The 18,053-nt window shown below is 38.9% G+C and overlaps 1 protein-coding gene across 1 annotated transcript in view; it reads left to right on the forward strand.

Moving 5' to 3' along the window:
* Positions 1-18,053, forward strand: part of DOC2B (double C2 domain beta) — a 208,695-nt gene that overhangs the window by 105,699 nt on the left and 84,943 nt on the right. Inside the window, exon 3 of the mRNA XM_053454862.1 lies at positions 11,287-11,361. Within this exon, the coding sequence (XP_053310837.1) occupies positions 11,287-11,361 (75 nt within the window). The remainder of the gene's footprint in view (positions 1-11,286; positions 11,362-18,053) is intronic.

Raw genomic sequence — 18,053 nt, forward strand, 5'->3', positions numbered from 1 at the left:
CAACAGCCCGGGCGGACGCCCGTTTTAAAAGCGTTTAGGAGGCGATCGACGATCGCCTCCTAAACTTAAATGGTGTCGCTGGAATGCCTCGATCAGGAGGCATCCAGCGACACCAAACACTTACCTTTAGATGGGCTGTGACCGCTCCGGAGAGCGGTCACAGCCGCAGCTGCCGGTGATCTTCGCCATCAAGCAAGATGGCGGCGGCCCGGGAAAATAAACAATAAAGATGATAGTTAGCTAGACGGTCTCCAGACCCTCTAGAGAACTCTGGCTCCACTTGCAGGTTGAATACAGGTACTGCATTCAACCATGCAAGTCAATGGAGCCCAGCTTTCTAATCACTATGTGATTAGTAAAATATTCAAAAAAAAATAAAAAAAAATAAAAAATGAAAAAAAAATAAAAAAAAAAATGTGCTAACATTTAAAAATAATTATGCACTGATGTCACTAGATGAACCATCCAGTACATTGCAAAATGTGTAAAAAAATATAAAAAAAGTATTAAAAAAATAAAATAAAATAAAAAAATAAAGTTTATTATTTTGAGCAAGTGCTAAAATTTCTCAAAAATCTCAACAAAGAGTTAAAATAAAAGCACTTCAAATACCCAAGGGGTGTCTAATATATAAAAAAAATGGCTGATGGGGTAAATTGGAGTGGCCAAGCTCAAAGATAGGGCATAGGTACAGACTGACCAAAATAGAGAAAAAAAGCGCACTTCCCAAATGTGGCATTTTAAATCTCAAACAACCCGACAAACCCATGCATGTCGGGTATCACTGCACTCAGGAGATGTTCCTGAACACACATTGGGGTGTTGTTTGACAGTGGCATATACCAGAACCTGTATATCTATAACTAAAGTACAATTTGTGTGGAAAAAAAATACTATTACAAAGTTTGACAAAGTGTAGTTCTATAATTTGTGCATGGAAAGGGTTAAAATAACAGCATTTGGAATACCCTGGGGTGTCTAGTTTTCAAAAATATATGGTTTGAATGGGTTAAATTGAGTTAACCCGCTTCAAAGATATTCCAAAGAGGAGATGGAGGCAGAATGACCAAATGACCACCTGGATTACGCATGCCCCCAAAAGTAGCCTTTTACCAGCCAAACAATCTGACAAACCCATGCATGTGGGGTATCGCTGTACTCAGGAGATGTTCCTGAACACATATTAGGGGGTTGTTTGACAGTGACATATACCAGAACCTGTATATCTATAACTAAAGTACAATTTGTGTGAAAAAAAAAATAAAAAAAAATACTATTACAAAGTTTGACAAAGTGTAGTTCTATAATTGGTGCATGGAAAGGGTTAAAATAACAGCATTTGGAATACCCTGGGGTGTCTAGTTTTCAAAAATATATGGTTTGAATGGGTTAAATTGAGTTAACCCGCTTCAAAGATATTCCAAAGAGGAGATGGAGGCAGAATGACCAAATGACCACCTGGATTACGCATGCCCCAAAAGTAGCCTTTTACCAGCCAAACAATCTGACAAACCCATGCATGTGGGGTATCGCTGTACTCAGGAGATGTTCCTGAACACATATTGGGGGGTTGTTTTACAGTGACATATATCAGGACCTGTATATCTATAACTAAAGTACAATTTGTGTGAAAAAAAAAATAAAAAAAATGACTATTACAAAGTTTGACAAAGTGTAGTTCTATAATTGGTGCATGGAAAGGGTTAAAATAACAGCATTTGGAATACCCTGGGGTGTCTAGTTTTCAAAAATATATGGTTTGAGGGGGTTAAATTGAGTTTACTGGCTTCAAAGATCTTCCAAAGAGGAGATGGAGGCAGAATGACCAGATTTGTTAAAAAAGATTTGGAAATCATAAAACGCTGCTTGTACTTATTGCCCTATAACTTACAAAAAACAGCAAAAAAACATAAAAACATTGGGTATTTCTAAACTCAGGACAAGTAGTAGAATCTATTTAGCTAGTTTTTTTACTTGCTTTTTTAGGTGAGTAAAAGATTTTTCAAATAAAAGTCATAAAATGTGTTTTTTTTCAATTTTTCACCATGTTTTTTTTATTTTTTTTATAGTAAATAAGATGATACGATCAAAATAATGGTATCCGAAGAAAGCCCATCTTGTCCTGAAAAAAACAATATATAACTTATGTGGGTACACTAAATGGGTGAGGAGAAAATTACAGCTGAACACAAGCACCACAAAAGTGTCAAAACAGCTGCGGTCCCACAGGGTACAAAACGAAAAATGAGCCCGGTCCTTAAGGGGTTAAACAAGCTTAGAAAGTGATCTACGATCTTCTTTGCTGTAATACCTCAATGTCAAGGCATTCAGTAACACCGAGATCGGCATCAGGGGCCATATCTGGCCCCTTCCTGGGATGTCAATGTCCGTCACACACTGTATGGCGCTAGACGCCCGTTTTAAAAGAACTTAGGAGGCAATCACAGATACCCGAAATAGCACATGGGGCAGAATGACTAGATTTGGGAAAAAAAATTGTTTTGAAATAGCAAAACGCTACTTTTTGCCCAATAACTTGCAGAAAAAGGCAAAGAAACATTGGGTATTTCTAAACTCAGGACAAATAGTAGAATCAAAATAAAGTAAGTAAAATAATCATATATTTTTTTTATAGGAAATTAGATTATATGATCAAAATAAATGGTATCTGAGAAAAAGCCCTTCCTGTCCTGAAAAAACAATATGTAACTTGTATGAATACACTAAATGGGCGAGGAGAAAATTACAGCTAAATACGAGCACGGCAAAAGTGTTAAAACAGCCTTGGTCCTAAAGGGTACAAAAAATAAAAAACAGCCTGGTCCTTAAGGGGTTAAAGAAGGAGGAATGTAAAAACAAGTGGTCATAATCTAAAACTAGAGGATCAAACACTTAAATATTACATTCTACTTAACTAGTGTGTAGGAGGTAAGTAGAATGGCCTCCCAGTGGAAGTGATAGAGGCTAAATCAGTGAGGGAATTTAAACATGAATAGAATAGACATAAAGCTATTTTCAATCTAAGATAAGACCAGCGACTAATTAAGGTCTCAGTCTTTACATCAGAGAAAATGGACAGACTAGATGGGCCAAATTGTTCTTATCTGCTGTCAAATTATATGTTTCTGTCTTAAGTGAAATTACAAAGGGCCGCCAGGCAAAAGTCTACTGAAGAATATAACAGGTTGTGAAGTGGTTTTTCTACTTTGAAGAACAATTCACTTAGATCTTAAGTCTTTCTAGAACAGTGATTGGGGTTTTACACCTTCCAGTGCCCATCTAGTGTATGAGTCTTACTTTTTAGTGGAAGAATACTGTGTGCATCCCGATTTTTCTATGTCTAGAGGAAAAAATATACCTTGTATTTCACTTTATGAGTCAAACCCGTTTCAAAATTTTCTTAAATGCTTAGAAAATGAAAAAGGAAATTCAAAAAGCACAGCCTTTTCACATTTCATTTTACCTGCAGAGCAGAATAATATGGATTTTTGATGCACACTCTATCTTTTACATAGCTTCTATGTAGGACTTGCTCCACTGTAGCTTAACTTCTAAAACTAGAATTCAGTCTAGAAGAAAATGACTGCCACAGAGAGTAAGCATTGTTGTGCATGGGAAATCTTTTTCGAGTATTGACACTGGAATATTTGTTGTGGGTATAGGCACCAAATATATAAATAAAGTTTTCTTGTGAAAATTCCCGTACTATAGAGAATGATTAAAAATGGGCCAATCATGTTTGTTTTCCAAGCCATTAAGATTTACTTATGTGATGAAAATCAAACCAAGGTTCCTGCACATATTTAAGCTTTTTTAACACACCAGCACAAAAGACATCATGTAATTCTGTCACGAAGCTTTTATTTTAGGTTGAGCTTCAATTTAGTATTAGGTATTCATGGTGCAGAACCATACACATGTCAACCATTCACAATAGTGTTACAAACAAACTTTCTAAGACAGCATCAGATATGGTTCTTACATTAAAACCCTGGAATTAGGTAACCCAAACAGTCCTTGCAGGAAAAGTCATTGCAAGGGTGGATCAGAGGACATAAACAGTTTTGTCTATTAAGGACCACTAGTCTAGATGTAATACTACAGTAAACAGACATAATGCAGAGGAAGACAGCTCAATTGAATTATGCCCTCAAAGATGTACTTCATCACAAGTAGATGGGATGGGCACACTCAGTACAGGAGATAACATCTGAAGTAGAAATAGTTTTCTCTTTTTTCTTTAGTGTTTTTTTGAACTTTACTCCTGCATCTACTAGCTCAGTGCCCTAGACATGACCTTCATTTGCCTCTATGGTCCATCCCTGTGTCAAAAAAACCCAATGCATTACTAATCTACCTGACTTAAAAAGTGTTAGTTTATAATTACACGATTATAATATAAATGTATCATCCATTGTTACTTTAACAGACATATATTAGTTATTGCTTATACAGTTCTCAGATGACAGAATGTTTCATTTTGCTACAATCACATTTGACAAGACACATTAGCAATGAGTTATATGCCTTGTTTTGCAACTCTCTTGGGTGCCATCTAGAAAATTAGTTTAGTTAAGTGAAGCTTTATAGTCAATTAAAAAAATCTTAAGAGATTAAGATATCTAGGCCGTGTAATTTTCTAAAAAAGGGAGAAAAAGAAAAATACTTAGATCCTATCTTCGATAATGTCTATGATATTTTATAATGTATGGCACCGAATTAAAGTGAATTGCATTAATAAGATAAATATGCTGTTGTTTGTCATAAAAGCAAACAATTTGCTGCTTCTGCCTAATAGAGTTTTTATTATAGGTATCAACTCCGCACTTTATAAATACTGATGGTCAAAGAGACAATACATTTTGTAATCTAACTTCTACAGTATTTTTATTATGTATTCATTGTTCTTTATTGCCAAAAAACAATTACACTGATTCTTAAGTGCCTTTTTGATATAGAGTAGCCATCCAATCTCATAAGGTACAACCCAATCAAGTGAAACATAAGGAAATAAAACCTCCTGAAAATATACAAAGTCTAAAATAGGTAAAACATAGAAAACAAATGTGGACAGATTAACACCCTTGCATTCCAGATCAATATTTAAGTAATTAAAGATGGGGCATCTCAAAATAGATGAGCCCTAAAACAAGAAGACTTTTTCATGTACATGAATTGTATTTGTCACCATATGAGAATATATTCCATGTCATGGATACATTTTAGTATATATCTTAATTACCCCAGTGATGGAAGGTTTGCACATTTTCAGAATCTAGCTACCAACACTCAAATTACAGGGTTGTTTTTAATTTTAATGGGGCCCTGGGCAAACCTTGTTTGTTGGGCTGCATACAAAGTCTTCCAATGCATTTACAAATGCCCCAAATTACCCTTTCGCCTTTCTCTGTTCCTTATGTTTGTCACCCCATTCCCTCAAGATTGTAAGCTTGCGAGCAGGGCTCTCTCCAGCTAATGTATCGGTTTGTCTTAGTCTTGTCATACCCCTTGAATATATGTATTGTAAGAAGTGCTGCATACATTTTTGACACTATATAAATAAAACTATATAATATAATAATAATAATAAGGTGTAACAAGGTGCGGGGTGTTGTTGTGGAAGGGGTATACATTCCCCCTCGATTTTGCAGGGTTTTCTATGACATATAGGGCAGGCTGGTGCTCCGCCCCGCAGTTTACATGCACCTGGACTGACCCAGGATCCAGGCCAGGAGTTTAAGCTGACTCCAATGCACTGGTCAGCTGCAGGTAATTAGCTGCACTGGCTGCAATATAACCTGACCTGTTGGACAGAAGAGAGAGAGTTTGTTTGGAAGCAGCAGGGCTTGCTTTGCCAACACTTACAAGCATGGGGTGTAATACCAAACCCACGCTCACTCACTAGTAAGGGCACGGTGAGACGTTTCCAGACACGAAGAAGCACTATCACAAGCCCACGTGCAAATCGTGCATGACCAGGGAGTTGGCGTGAAGGGAAGATGGCAAAATGATGCAATGTGTTCTTCCACCGAGATGCAAGTCTCCTCATCCACTCAAGGGATGCAGGTCCACCTTGACTTTTTCTCCGCTGCTCAGCATTCCTATGGTTGGATAGAATCCTCCTTGGGGCAGCACCGTCTCCTTCTTCCCAATTATTTTCCCATTTCGTGTGAAAAAAACCACTACTTTTCTGCCCTCGTGTTCTCTCTCCATTTCCTCCTCGTCTTCTCTACCCGGTAAAGCAGGTTATGTTTTACTTTGAAATAAGGAGAACTTAAGTGCTTGTCAGGGTTTACAATGGTATCCTCCATTACTTGCACATTCTCTCTAGCTGCTGTCAGGGTTGTATCCTCCCATTGGGCAGCTCGGAAATTTCCAGGGTGGACTCCCAGATCCTGAAACTCTACTTGTGCTAAGGGGGCCTCATTATGGGGAGGTTCTACTTCATTACCCAGGCACACTACTGGTGACTCTTGTTCCTTGCATGGATCCCAATCAATACTGGAGAAAGGAAAAACATTATCCATTCCTTCTTCCTCATGGGTTTCCTCAGAGCACATTACCTGAGGAACTGAGGGTTTTCCGGTTATGTTGCGGAAATGGGGGAAGTCCCTCCCTAATACTACATCGTAGGGCAACAGGGGTACCACCCCTACCTGCCATTTGACCTTTCCTACATCCGTGACAATATCAACCTCTGCCGTGGGGTATGAGTGGGTGTCACCATGTATACATACAATATCAAGAAGCTGCCTGGTATCTACTTTCTCTGGCTGAAGCAGAGCACTTTTTATCAAGGTAACTTCACTCCCAGAATCAATCAATGCTTGTACACTCTTCCCCTCCACCCTCACTGGTCTTAAATGAGTTGCATCAACAGCACTAGTAACCACACACATATTTGAACAAGTCAACACAGTCTTGTGTAGGGCCCTGGCTCCTACATCACACTGCATGGGCTCTTCACCCTCTGGACAATTACGCGCAAAATGTCCCGGCTCGTGGCATTTGAAGCATCTTATCTGTTCCTCAGTCTGCTCTTGTGGCCGTAATGGGAATTGCGGGTGCCTGTTACCACCATAGTCATATTGTCCCATGCGGGGTACAGGGTTTTGTCCTTTGCTTCCGGTTTTCACGCTTGTCCGGTTGTTAAGGGATCTGGACTTTGGCTGTGGAGAAGTACTACGTAGCTCCTTAACGGTCAAATACCTCTCAACCAGACACATCATCTCCTCTGGATCCTTCGGGTCCCCTTGGCTGACCCATTGTCGCAGTTCTGTAGGCAAGTTCCTGAGAAAGCGATCCATGACCACCATCTCCATTATTTTAGTAGCAGAGTTGATCTCAGGTTTCAGCCATTTCTGAGCAAGCCTCAGCAACTCATACATCTGGGTCCGTGTAGGTTTACCCATGTCATAAGCCCACTTATGAAACCTTTGGGCTCTAAGGGCAGGGGTTATGCCTATACGTGTTAGAATTTCTTTTCTGAGTTGTACATAGTCCTGGGCTTGGTCATCAGGTAAATCTTCATAGGCTTTCTGGGGTTCCCCACTTAGACAAGGAGCTAGTAACCCCGCCCACTGGCTGGTTTGTTGGGCTGCATACAAAGTCTTCCAATGCATTTACAAATGCCCCAAATTACCCTTTCGCCTTTCTCTGTTCCTTATGTTTGTCACCCCATTCCCTCAAGATTGTAAGCTTGCGAGCAGGGCTCTCTCCAGCTAATGTATCGGTTTGTCTTAGTCTTGTCATACCCCTTGAATATATGTATTGTAAGAAGTGCTGCATACATTTTTGACACTATATAAATAAAACTATATAATATAATAATAATAATAAGGTGTAACAAGGTGCGGGGTGTTGTTGTGGAAGGGGTATACATTCCCCCTCGATTTTGCAGGGTTTTCTATGACATATAGGGCAGGCTGGTGCTCCGCCCCGCAGTTTACATGCACCTGGACTGACCCAGGATCCAGGCCAGGAGTTTAAGCTGACTCCAATGCACTGGTCAGCTGCAGGTAATTAGCTGCACTGGCTGCAATATAACCTGACCTGTTGGACAGAAGAGAGAGAGTTTGTTTGGAAGCAGCAGGGCTTGCTTTGCCAACACTTACAAGCATGGGGTGTAATACCAAACCCACGCTCACTCACTAGTAAGGGCACGGTGAGACGTTTCCAGACACGAAGAAGCACTATCACAAGCCCACGTGCAAATCGTGCATGACCAGGGAGTTGGCGTGAAGGGAAGATGGCAAAATGATGCAATGTGTTCTTCCACCGAGATGCAAGTCTCCTCATCCACTCAAGGGATGCAGGTCCACCTTGACTTTTTCTCCGCTGCTCAGCATTCCTATGGTTGGATAGAATCCTCCTTGGGGCAGCACCGTCTCCTTCTTCCCAATTATTTTCCCATTTCGTGTGAAAAAAACCACTACTTTTCTGCCCTCGTGTTCTCTCTCCATTTCCTCCTCGTCTTCTCTACCCGGTAAAGCAGGTTATGTTTTACTTTGAAATAAGGAGAACTTAAGTGCTTGTCAGGGTTTACAATGGTATCCTCCATTACTTGCACATTCTCTCTAGCTGCTGTCAGGGTTGTATCCTCCCATTGGGCAGCTCGGAAATTTCCAGGGTGGACTCCCAGATCCTGAAACTCTACTTGTGCTAAGGGGGCCTCATTATGGGGAGGTTCTACTTCATTACCCAGGCACACTACTGGTGACTCTTGTTCCTTGCATGGATCCCAATCAATACTGGAGAAAGGAAAAACATTATCCATTCCTTCTTCCTCATGGGTTTCCTCAGAGCACATTACCTGAGGAACTGAGGGTTTTCCGGTTATGTTGCGGAAATGGGGGAAGTCCCTCCCTAATACTACATCGTAGGGCAACAGGGGTACCACCCCTACCTGCCATTTGACCTTTCCTACATCCGTGACAATATCAACCTCTGCCGTGGGGTATGAGTGGGTGTCACCATGTATACATACAATATCAAGAAGCTGCCTGGTATCTACTTTCTCTGGCTGAAGCAGAGCACTTTTTATCAAGGTAACTTCACTCCCAGAATCAATCAATGCTTGTACACTCTTCCCCTCCACCCTCACTGGTCTTAAATGAGTTGCATCAACAGCACTAGTAACCACACACATATTTGAACAAGTCAACACAGTCTTGTGTAGGGCCCTGGCTCCTACATCACACTGCATGGGCTCTTCACCCTCTGGACAATTACGCGCAAAATGTCCCGGCTCGTGGCATTTGAAGCATCTTATCTGTTCCTCAGTCTGCTCTTGTGGCCGTAATGGGAATTGCGGGTGCCTGTTACCACCATAGTCATATTGTCCCATGCGGGGTACAGGGTTTTGTCCTTTGCTTCCGGTTTTCACGCTTGTCCGGTTGTTAAGGGATCTGGACTTTGGCTGTGGAGAAGTACTACGTAGCTCCTTAACGGTCAAATACCTCTCAACCAGACACATCATCTCCTCTGGATCCTTCGGGTCCCCTTGGCTGACCCATTGTCGCAGTTCTGTAGGCAAGTTCCTGAGAAAGCGATCCATGACCACCATCTCCATTATTTTAGTAGCAGAGTTGATCTCAGGTTTCAGCCATTTCTGAGCAAGCCTCAGCAACTCATACATCTGGGTCCGTGTAGGTTTACCCATGTCATAAGCCCACTTATGAAACCTTTGGGCTCTAAGGGCAGGGGTTATGCCTATACGTGTTAGAATTTCTTTTCTGAGTTGTACATAGTCCTGGGCTTGGTCATCAGGTAAATCTTCATAGGCTTTCTGGGGTTCCCCACTTAGACAAGGAGCTAGTAACCCCGCCCACTGGCTTGCTGGCCAGTTTTCTCTGGTAGCAACCCTCTCAAAAGTAGTGAGATAAGCTTCCACATCATCTGCCTCTGACATCTTATGCAGGAAATCAGTTGCTCGAATACGGGGCCCCTTATCCACAGTAGGGCTCCCTGCAGAGGGCGACAGCACTTTCTGCAAAACATTAGCAAGGACAGCTCTGTCCTCATGCTGGGCTTCTCTCAGGTTTTCAACCTGTGCAGTCAGTAAACGATTAGTCTCCTGCTGTACAGCAGTCGCCTGTACCAAAGCCTTCACCAGCTCTTCCATCATAACACCAAGGCAGACGACTAGTATGAAGGTACTGTACTGAGTGGGTGTCCCACGATTCACAAACAATCTTCAATATGCAGACTGGCAGAGACTTTGCATACCCACAGACCTTTTATGTGCTGATGCCCGCATTCTCCACCATATTGTGATCCTGCACCCTCACAGGGTACCAAACAGCACGGTCCTCTAGGGTATTAACGCCACATCTCAATTAGGTAATCACCCACGATTTATTTGCAGTCCACGTATGAAGATATTTACAGGATTACATAGAACACAAATTCTCTACAAACAAAAGCCTAGCTCGTCTGAGCGCTTACTAACATATAACTCCCCTCACTACACAGGGTCTAAAACTAAACAAAACGTAATCCCACCAACCTTTTTGATGGTCTCTCTTGTGCAAAGCAAGCCCTGCTGCTTCCAAACAAACTCTCTCTCTTCTGTCCAACAGGTCAGGTTATATTGCAGCCAGTGCAGCTAATTACCTGCAGCTGACCAGTGCATTGGAGTCAGCTTAAACTCCTGGCCTGGATCCTGGGTCAGTCCAGGTGCATGTAAACTGCGGGGCGGAGCACCAGCCTGCCCTATATGTCATAGAAAACCCTGCAAAATCGAGGGGGAATGTATACCCCTTCCACAACAACACCCCGCACCTTGTTACAAAGGCAACACATGCCCATGGGATCAGAGATGAATCAGAAACTTCATTTGATTTGGGCAGATCACTGTTTTGTTCTGCTGCACTTAATTTACCATTTATTATTATTTATTATTATACATACACTAAAATATAAGAATGTGGATTAACACAAAAACAATACACACTTTACTGATTGTTCTGGGTTTTCTGATTTGTGCATTTTTGGAAGCACATAAAAGGTCCCCACAATAGGGCAAGTTGGTATTAGCTGTTCCAGTTCTTGTGTGTTTTAGTAACAATTATCATCAGATTATGAAGTTGTGTAGTGTATTCTTTGGGGGGCGGGGAATTTTGTTTGTAGTGGATATTGTCTGACAGTTCCTTCTTATTTTCCCATCATTGTTTTTTTTTTGTTTTTATCTTATCCACTGTAATTACAAGGGACGATGAGTTTTATTTTTTGTTTATTGTCTAAAAGGCTTTGCTTTTAATTCAAATTCTTTTATTTATTTTAAAGGGCCTAAAGCCAATGGACCACAATGGACTTGCTGATCCTTATGTTAAATTACACTTACTTCCTGGTGCTAGTAAGGTAAGCTTTATTTTGTCATCCTCTTAATAACTACAAAAAACATTGAATATGAAGTAGGTCAGATTGGGGACATTAGTTGGACAGACAAAAACAACACCTCCATTTTTATTCATGAATGGGATAGATAAAACAGATTTGGATTGTGATCAAAGAAATCCTATGTGTATGGATATGTAATTTAATATTTACAATGTATGCAAGGGATTTCCAGTGATTTTAACAATGAGTATATGCAGGTTGTCATTGTTTCCTTTTTGCTTTTTTGTGAGTGCAAATTGGCTTTAGTGAATTTGAGAATTGGATATTTGTGCAACCCATAGCCACATAGGAGTTTATTAGTCATAGCAAAACAGGTTCTTTATACTGGCTGATAATTATGCTTGTTATACTGCAAACCAAGACCAGGAGGGTTTGCAGAAGAGTTCCCCCAGGGAGATTCACTAGAAGAAATAGCTTTGCGGGCCTGTGCAATGTATAGTTTAACCAGTCATTATGCGGGATAAGCTCAGTCAGTCTTGCTTGAGAAACTTGCCAGTGTTGGTCCTTTATAATGAATAGTGAAAGGAGGAAGTGGAAACCACAGCACTCCTGCAAACTCTATCTTTGAGGAATAAACTCCAAAGAGGCTTGTGATGGTTAATAGTGCTACTAACTGAATATAGACTCTAGCAATTGTAACTTATACACACACTATATGGACAAAAGTATTGGTTCACCTGGCCGCACCAAACCAGGGACTTTTATGACATCCAATTCCAAATGCATAGACAGTAAAAAGTAGTTGGTCCCCCTTTTGGCAGCGCTAACGGCTTCCACTCTTCTGTGAAGGCTTTCCACGCGAGTTTTTGTCCATTCATCCAGTAGAGCATTTGTAAGGCCAGGCACTGATGTTGGACGAGAAATCCTGGCTCACAATATCCGTTCCAGTTCGTCCCAAAAGTGCTCGATGGGGTTAAGGTCAGGGCTCTGTGAGGGCCAGTCAAGTTCTTCCACACCAAACTTAATGGACCTTGCTTTGTGTACTGGGCACAGTCATGCTGGAATAGAAAGATGGAAGCATAGTATTGTCCAAAATGCTTTGGTATGCTGAAGGGGAGAAAAACTGTGAAATGAGGTTGATTTTCAATTCACCTATTTTCTTAAGGATAGTATTTGTGTGATATAGCTATACGAAAGGTTTTAATAAAAAGCATTACTTTTTCTAAAACTACTTGGAGTAGATATTCATAGTGAAAAATTGGAAAAGTACTGTTAAGGTTGGGTACTAATAATGCTGAAAATCCCCTTTTGTGTGAAAAAGTCTCTGTCCATAAGGGGTTGAATATTTCAGAATGACAAGGGCTGGCCCAATACAGGGAATAAAAAATGGTTTCCTCATTGTTGTATAGAATAAATATTGCTTAAGAATTCTGCCTTGTTCAAGCAAATGGAACGTGTACACGCTTTATAGATACACAAATCATTCGAACCTTTTTAGCCTTAAATTTACTATTGATATTAATTACATTAAGCGGGACATTCAAGATGATTTGGGACTAAGATTTCTATGTCCGCTTGCTCAACCATGCAATGACATGTATTGTTTAAAGAAGCTGTTGCAGTGCCATCTACTGCACATGCAGTGTGTTTTTCAATAGCATTTAACACAGTAGAAGAATAGGGTCACTGTGTCAAAGCTTTAGAGAGCTTACAACTGTGGCCCTAGAATTTTACACCAACTTGCTTTACAAATGGGCTGACACTAATACAGTTCCACTAAGTAATCTGCTTGATCCAGGAGTCATATTACTTTATAGATTTCTATGAAACATCAGCCAAGGATGTTCTTTTAAACTGTTGCTCTTATAGTTTATTTATATAATCATTCTCCCTTATGCACATGTACGCACATCTAGCTACCTACCTAATTCTTACATTTACATTTCCAACATCAATGAATAAAAAACCTATTATAAATAGTATGTATATACTACCGTAATATTTTACATATAATAATCCATAAAAAATGTATTCCATGTAAAAATCAAAACAATGTACAAAGTGAATAAAGTTCATAAAAGTGAATAAAAAAATAGTTATTTAACCCGTTAAGGACAGAGCTGTGTTTTTTTTTATTTTTTTACCCATTGTGACAATAGCTGTTTTAACATTTCTGCAGTGCTCGTGTTCAGCTGTAATTTTCTTCTCTCTCATTTACTGTACCCACACAAATTATATATTGTTTTTTCCAGGACAAGAACATCTTTCTTTAAATATAATTGTTTTTTTTATCATATCATATCATTTACTATAAAAAAAGTATAAAATATGGTGTCAAATTGACTTTTACTTGAAAAATATTTTGCTCATCTACAAAAGATTGGTAACTAGATTCTAATATTTGCCTTGAGTTTAGAAATACCCAATGTTTTATGTTTTTTTGTGTGCAACTTATAGGAAAATAAGTACAAGTAGCGTATCGCTATTTGAAACCATTTTTTTTTCAAAACTAGTCATCTGTACCTCATGATCTATTTGGGTCATCTTTAAAGCCAGTCAGTTCAATTTACCCCCATCAAGCCATATATGTTTGAAAACCAGATATTTCAAATGCTGATATTTTAACCCTTTCCATGCACTAATTCTACTACCCGCCATTGTCAAACTTTGTGGTAATAATTTGCATCTTTTTTAAACCTAAGGTATGAATGCATAGTTCCATATGCCACAGCCAAACAACTCCCCGATATGTGTTCAGCAACACCTTCTGAGTACAGTGATACCACCCATGCATGGGTTTCTTCGGTTGTTTGGGGGCACATTTTTCAGTTTGGAATTTTGACATCTGGTTATCCTGCCCCCATGTGTTATGGGGCATATTTGAACTCGGCCAATTCAATTACCCCATCAGATTATACATTTTAAAAAACTTGACAAACCAGGGTATTTCAAATGCTGGTATTTTAACTTTCCATGAATGCATTTTACCACCAGCCTTTGTTAAAGTAAGTAGTAGTATTTTGTATTTTTTCCCCCATACATTCTACTTTAGGGACATCTTTGAACCCAGCTAAATCAATTTACCCAATATAAATTGTGCTCATGCCCTATTTGGGATATCTTTGAAACTAGCCAATTCAATTTGCCCCCATTAAACCATATATTTTTATATATTTTTTATTTTGTTTCACTGATTAGCAAGCTGTGCTCTACTGGCCTGGGAACAGGATGACGAAATGTCAAAGTTCAAAATTAAAAAATGCACACCTCCCAAATTTTGCCTTTTAGCCCCTGAACAACTAGGCAAACCTATGCATGAATGGTATCACTGTACTCATGAGATGTTGCTTAATACATATTGGGTTCTTGTTTGATATTGTGTGACATGTAGTCAACCTGCAGGGAGAGCTCAGAGTTATCAGAAGGGTTTGGAGGGTCACCTTGTTGGAGGCTGTTGGAGGCTGCATGTCTCTAACAGGTGGCATTTTGAAACACTCCTAGGAGTGATCAAATGGGGCCCCTGACTTTTTGTGTTGCTGAATTCCTCTATATTGAGGCACTTAAGCAACACTGGCTGAACTCATAGCCTTTCAATATGGTGAATACAATCATTCCTAGGAGTGGTTCTACGCTGCCCCTACATTTTTTTTGTTGTGTTGCTGAATGCCTCAATGTCATGGTATTGCAGCAACACCAGCTGAGAGACTAAAGCAATTGTTTATTGCTTTCTATGCTTGTTTAACCCCATTATGTGCCAGACACACCAATTGTTGCTAAGGGGATGTATATCCTAGACGTGCCAGGCACATCAATTGTCGTCAGGGTAAATATGTTGTGTATTATTTGCTCCTTCAGTAAAAGTTATTTCAATACATACCATGTGTTTCTTCAGTTTAAATGAAAAGGAAAGAAAACTGTTGGTGCTGAATGGACAGCTCCCTTTTTATATGTATTTATATGAGGAATAGGCATGGTTATATTTTGCCATATCTAACAATACATCCTCTAATCATTTATTGATTATACACTTCCCCCTCTACATGTCCAAACTTGATCCAAAATTGGCCCTAAATCTTAGATTGTCCTTATTTAAAGTTAAGTTTTGACATAAGCTCAGTTTACATTCCTAAAATCCTACTTATTGAAAAAAATATCACATAGTTTAACTTTCAATGTCAATTTTCAAAGCCATTGGCAATTACATTTGTTATGTTATTGATGATGCCATTTGTGATGCCATATATATATATATATATATATATATATATATATATATATATATATATATATACAGACCATGTCACTAAATGTAAACTATAAAGCTTGCTATGGATGTCTTCTGTGCCATATTGCACCCTCTACTGATTTGGAGTGGACTTTATTTGTAGTATATGCAGGTAGTACCTCATATTTTTAGAACTGGGTTTTTGTCTCCACAACTTTTTGTGCAACATTGGTGCTTTTTCCTCTTTGCTGTGTTTTTGTTGATATTTAAAAGATGCTTAATTTTGACTGACCTCTTGTTCAAATGAATTAATAGCAATGACATATAAATCAATATTTACGCAACATAGTTTTGCTAAACAATGCAGTTACAGTGTTACGTTCACTAGTGACTTAGAAGTTAGCAGTGACAAATAATACATTTTTGAGTAGTTACACATTGACCTCCTAAGCCTTCGATATTTGTTAGAAAAAGTTAATTATACACATATTTTATAATTCTTTAATCAGTAAACAATAAAATTAGAAAACTATGACAGAGGAATTTGGAACAACGGTGATAAGGGTGATAAGATAGAAGAATGTATACTCTGGTATATAATTCATATGCAAATTGAGAGTGATGTATATACTGGTCACTGGACATGTACTTTGACCAGGGTGCGGCACTGAAGCTTTAAGTGATTATTTGGTGTGCAGATTTAAATATTTGGATTTGGGTTTTAAGGTTTAAGGTTTTTGAGCATAGAAGTAGAAAATGCCCCTGTTTTTATATAATGATATCCAAACAAAATAATGTGCTCTCAAGAAAAGAGCTTCAATCTCAGTGTATATTTAACAACTACAGAAACTAGAATGACCTAAGCCATCCAATCCTGCATCCCCAGCCACCCCTCATCAGTCAGCAACTGTGCCACATTAAAAGATGGTGGTCTGTGTCTTAAAGGTGCGCAGCACCTTCTAATGCAGTCTGTAGAGGCTGCCGTGAGCTGGTACAGCGGACATAGTGTAAATGGGCCGGTTGGCAGCGGAAGACTGAGACTAAGAGCCCAGGTCTACTCCCGGTTTGGCACCAGGGCCTAGGCCAGGATATATGACTTATCCAATCAAGTATTGGTTGTTCTAAACAGTTGCATTTTATGGAAGTGTGCATTTAATTTCCATATTTCCCATGAATCCGTAATGAAAACTGTACTGCACAGGATATTGCAGCATACTCTCTTGATTCTACTCACTTTCTATTCACATTCTACTCACATTGTTGAAGCAAACTAAAACATTTAGCAGACTTTAACATCTGTAGTTGTCATCATAAATAAAAAGTAGCAATACCAAATGCCATGTGGGAAAAAGAAGACAGACCTTAAAAACAGTATGGCAGAAAATAACAGAGGTAATTTTAACATTAATTCTCGTGAGAAAAGAATGAACTGTACTTCCCAGAGTGGGCTTCACCAAACACTGGTCCCCTGCCTGGAGAAAGAAAAATATGATCTTGGAAAGCAGAGCTTCGTCTGGAGACTCAGTCATACCCATCCGGTTTTAATAATACATACTCTATCAATAAATAAAATCCTTCCTGTTATGCTTTCAATGCACATTTGTTCAATGCTGTAAATGCCAGGGTTAAGGGTAGCCATATTTGTTTGAAGGTAGAGTCCACTGATTAGAGTTATGAAAACATTCATTAAAGTGAGTGAACGCTTTCATCTGCCTTTTTCATTTGTAAAGAACAGCAGACAGCAGCAGCAGCTTTTTTTCATTTTTTAATTTATCAGAATATTTAGAGGACATGAAAGACTTTCGGGAAATAAAATATATTCAAATAGACTACAGCAGCTTGAATATTTTTATTTACGTTCAAAAACATTTAGGTATTTCTGTTTTCCAAATATGTTTCCTCTACAACTGCTTTGATAATACCCTCTACAACTTATATACATTTGATAATACACAGTACAACAAATATGTTTCATCAACAACTGCTTTGTTAATAAATATAATTCATATGTAACATGAGAGTTTAATTTCGAGCTCTTTGTGCAGTGATGTATATGTGGGTCACTGCCCCAGACATGTACTTTGGCCAGGGTGACCTGATGAAACCTTAAGTGATTTATTACGGTGACCACTTTCATCTGCCTTTTCATTAAAAAAAAATGAACATTTTTTTCTTTGTGTAAAGAACTGCAAATGGCAGTAGTTTGCTGCTCATTTTATTTATTTTTTTAGTTTGTTAATGGCGTATTAAAAGATTAATATTGTCCTATAATTGATATATGACTGTCTTTAGTCGTATATACTAGCGTAACAATGTCTGCAAGATTAGGTTTACGGTTAAATTCAAAGTGTTAATCCAATGCAAAGTGTGTGAATTGAAATCAGTGGGTAGTTTTCCAGTTGAGATATTTACAGTTTATAATTCACTGTAGTCTCATTAATAAATTAAGCCTTCTCTATTCACTAAATTGCAAGTAAGGCTGTCATGA

This window comes from Spea bombifrons, chromosome 2, assembly GCF_027358695.1.
Source record: "Spea bombifrons isolate aSpeBom1 chromosome 2, aSpeBom1.2.pri, whole genome shotgun sequence".
In the NCBI taxonomy this organism is placed as follows: domain Eukaryota; kingdom Metazoa; phylum Chordata; class Amphibia; order Anura; family Pelobatidae; genus Spea; species Spea bombifrons.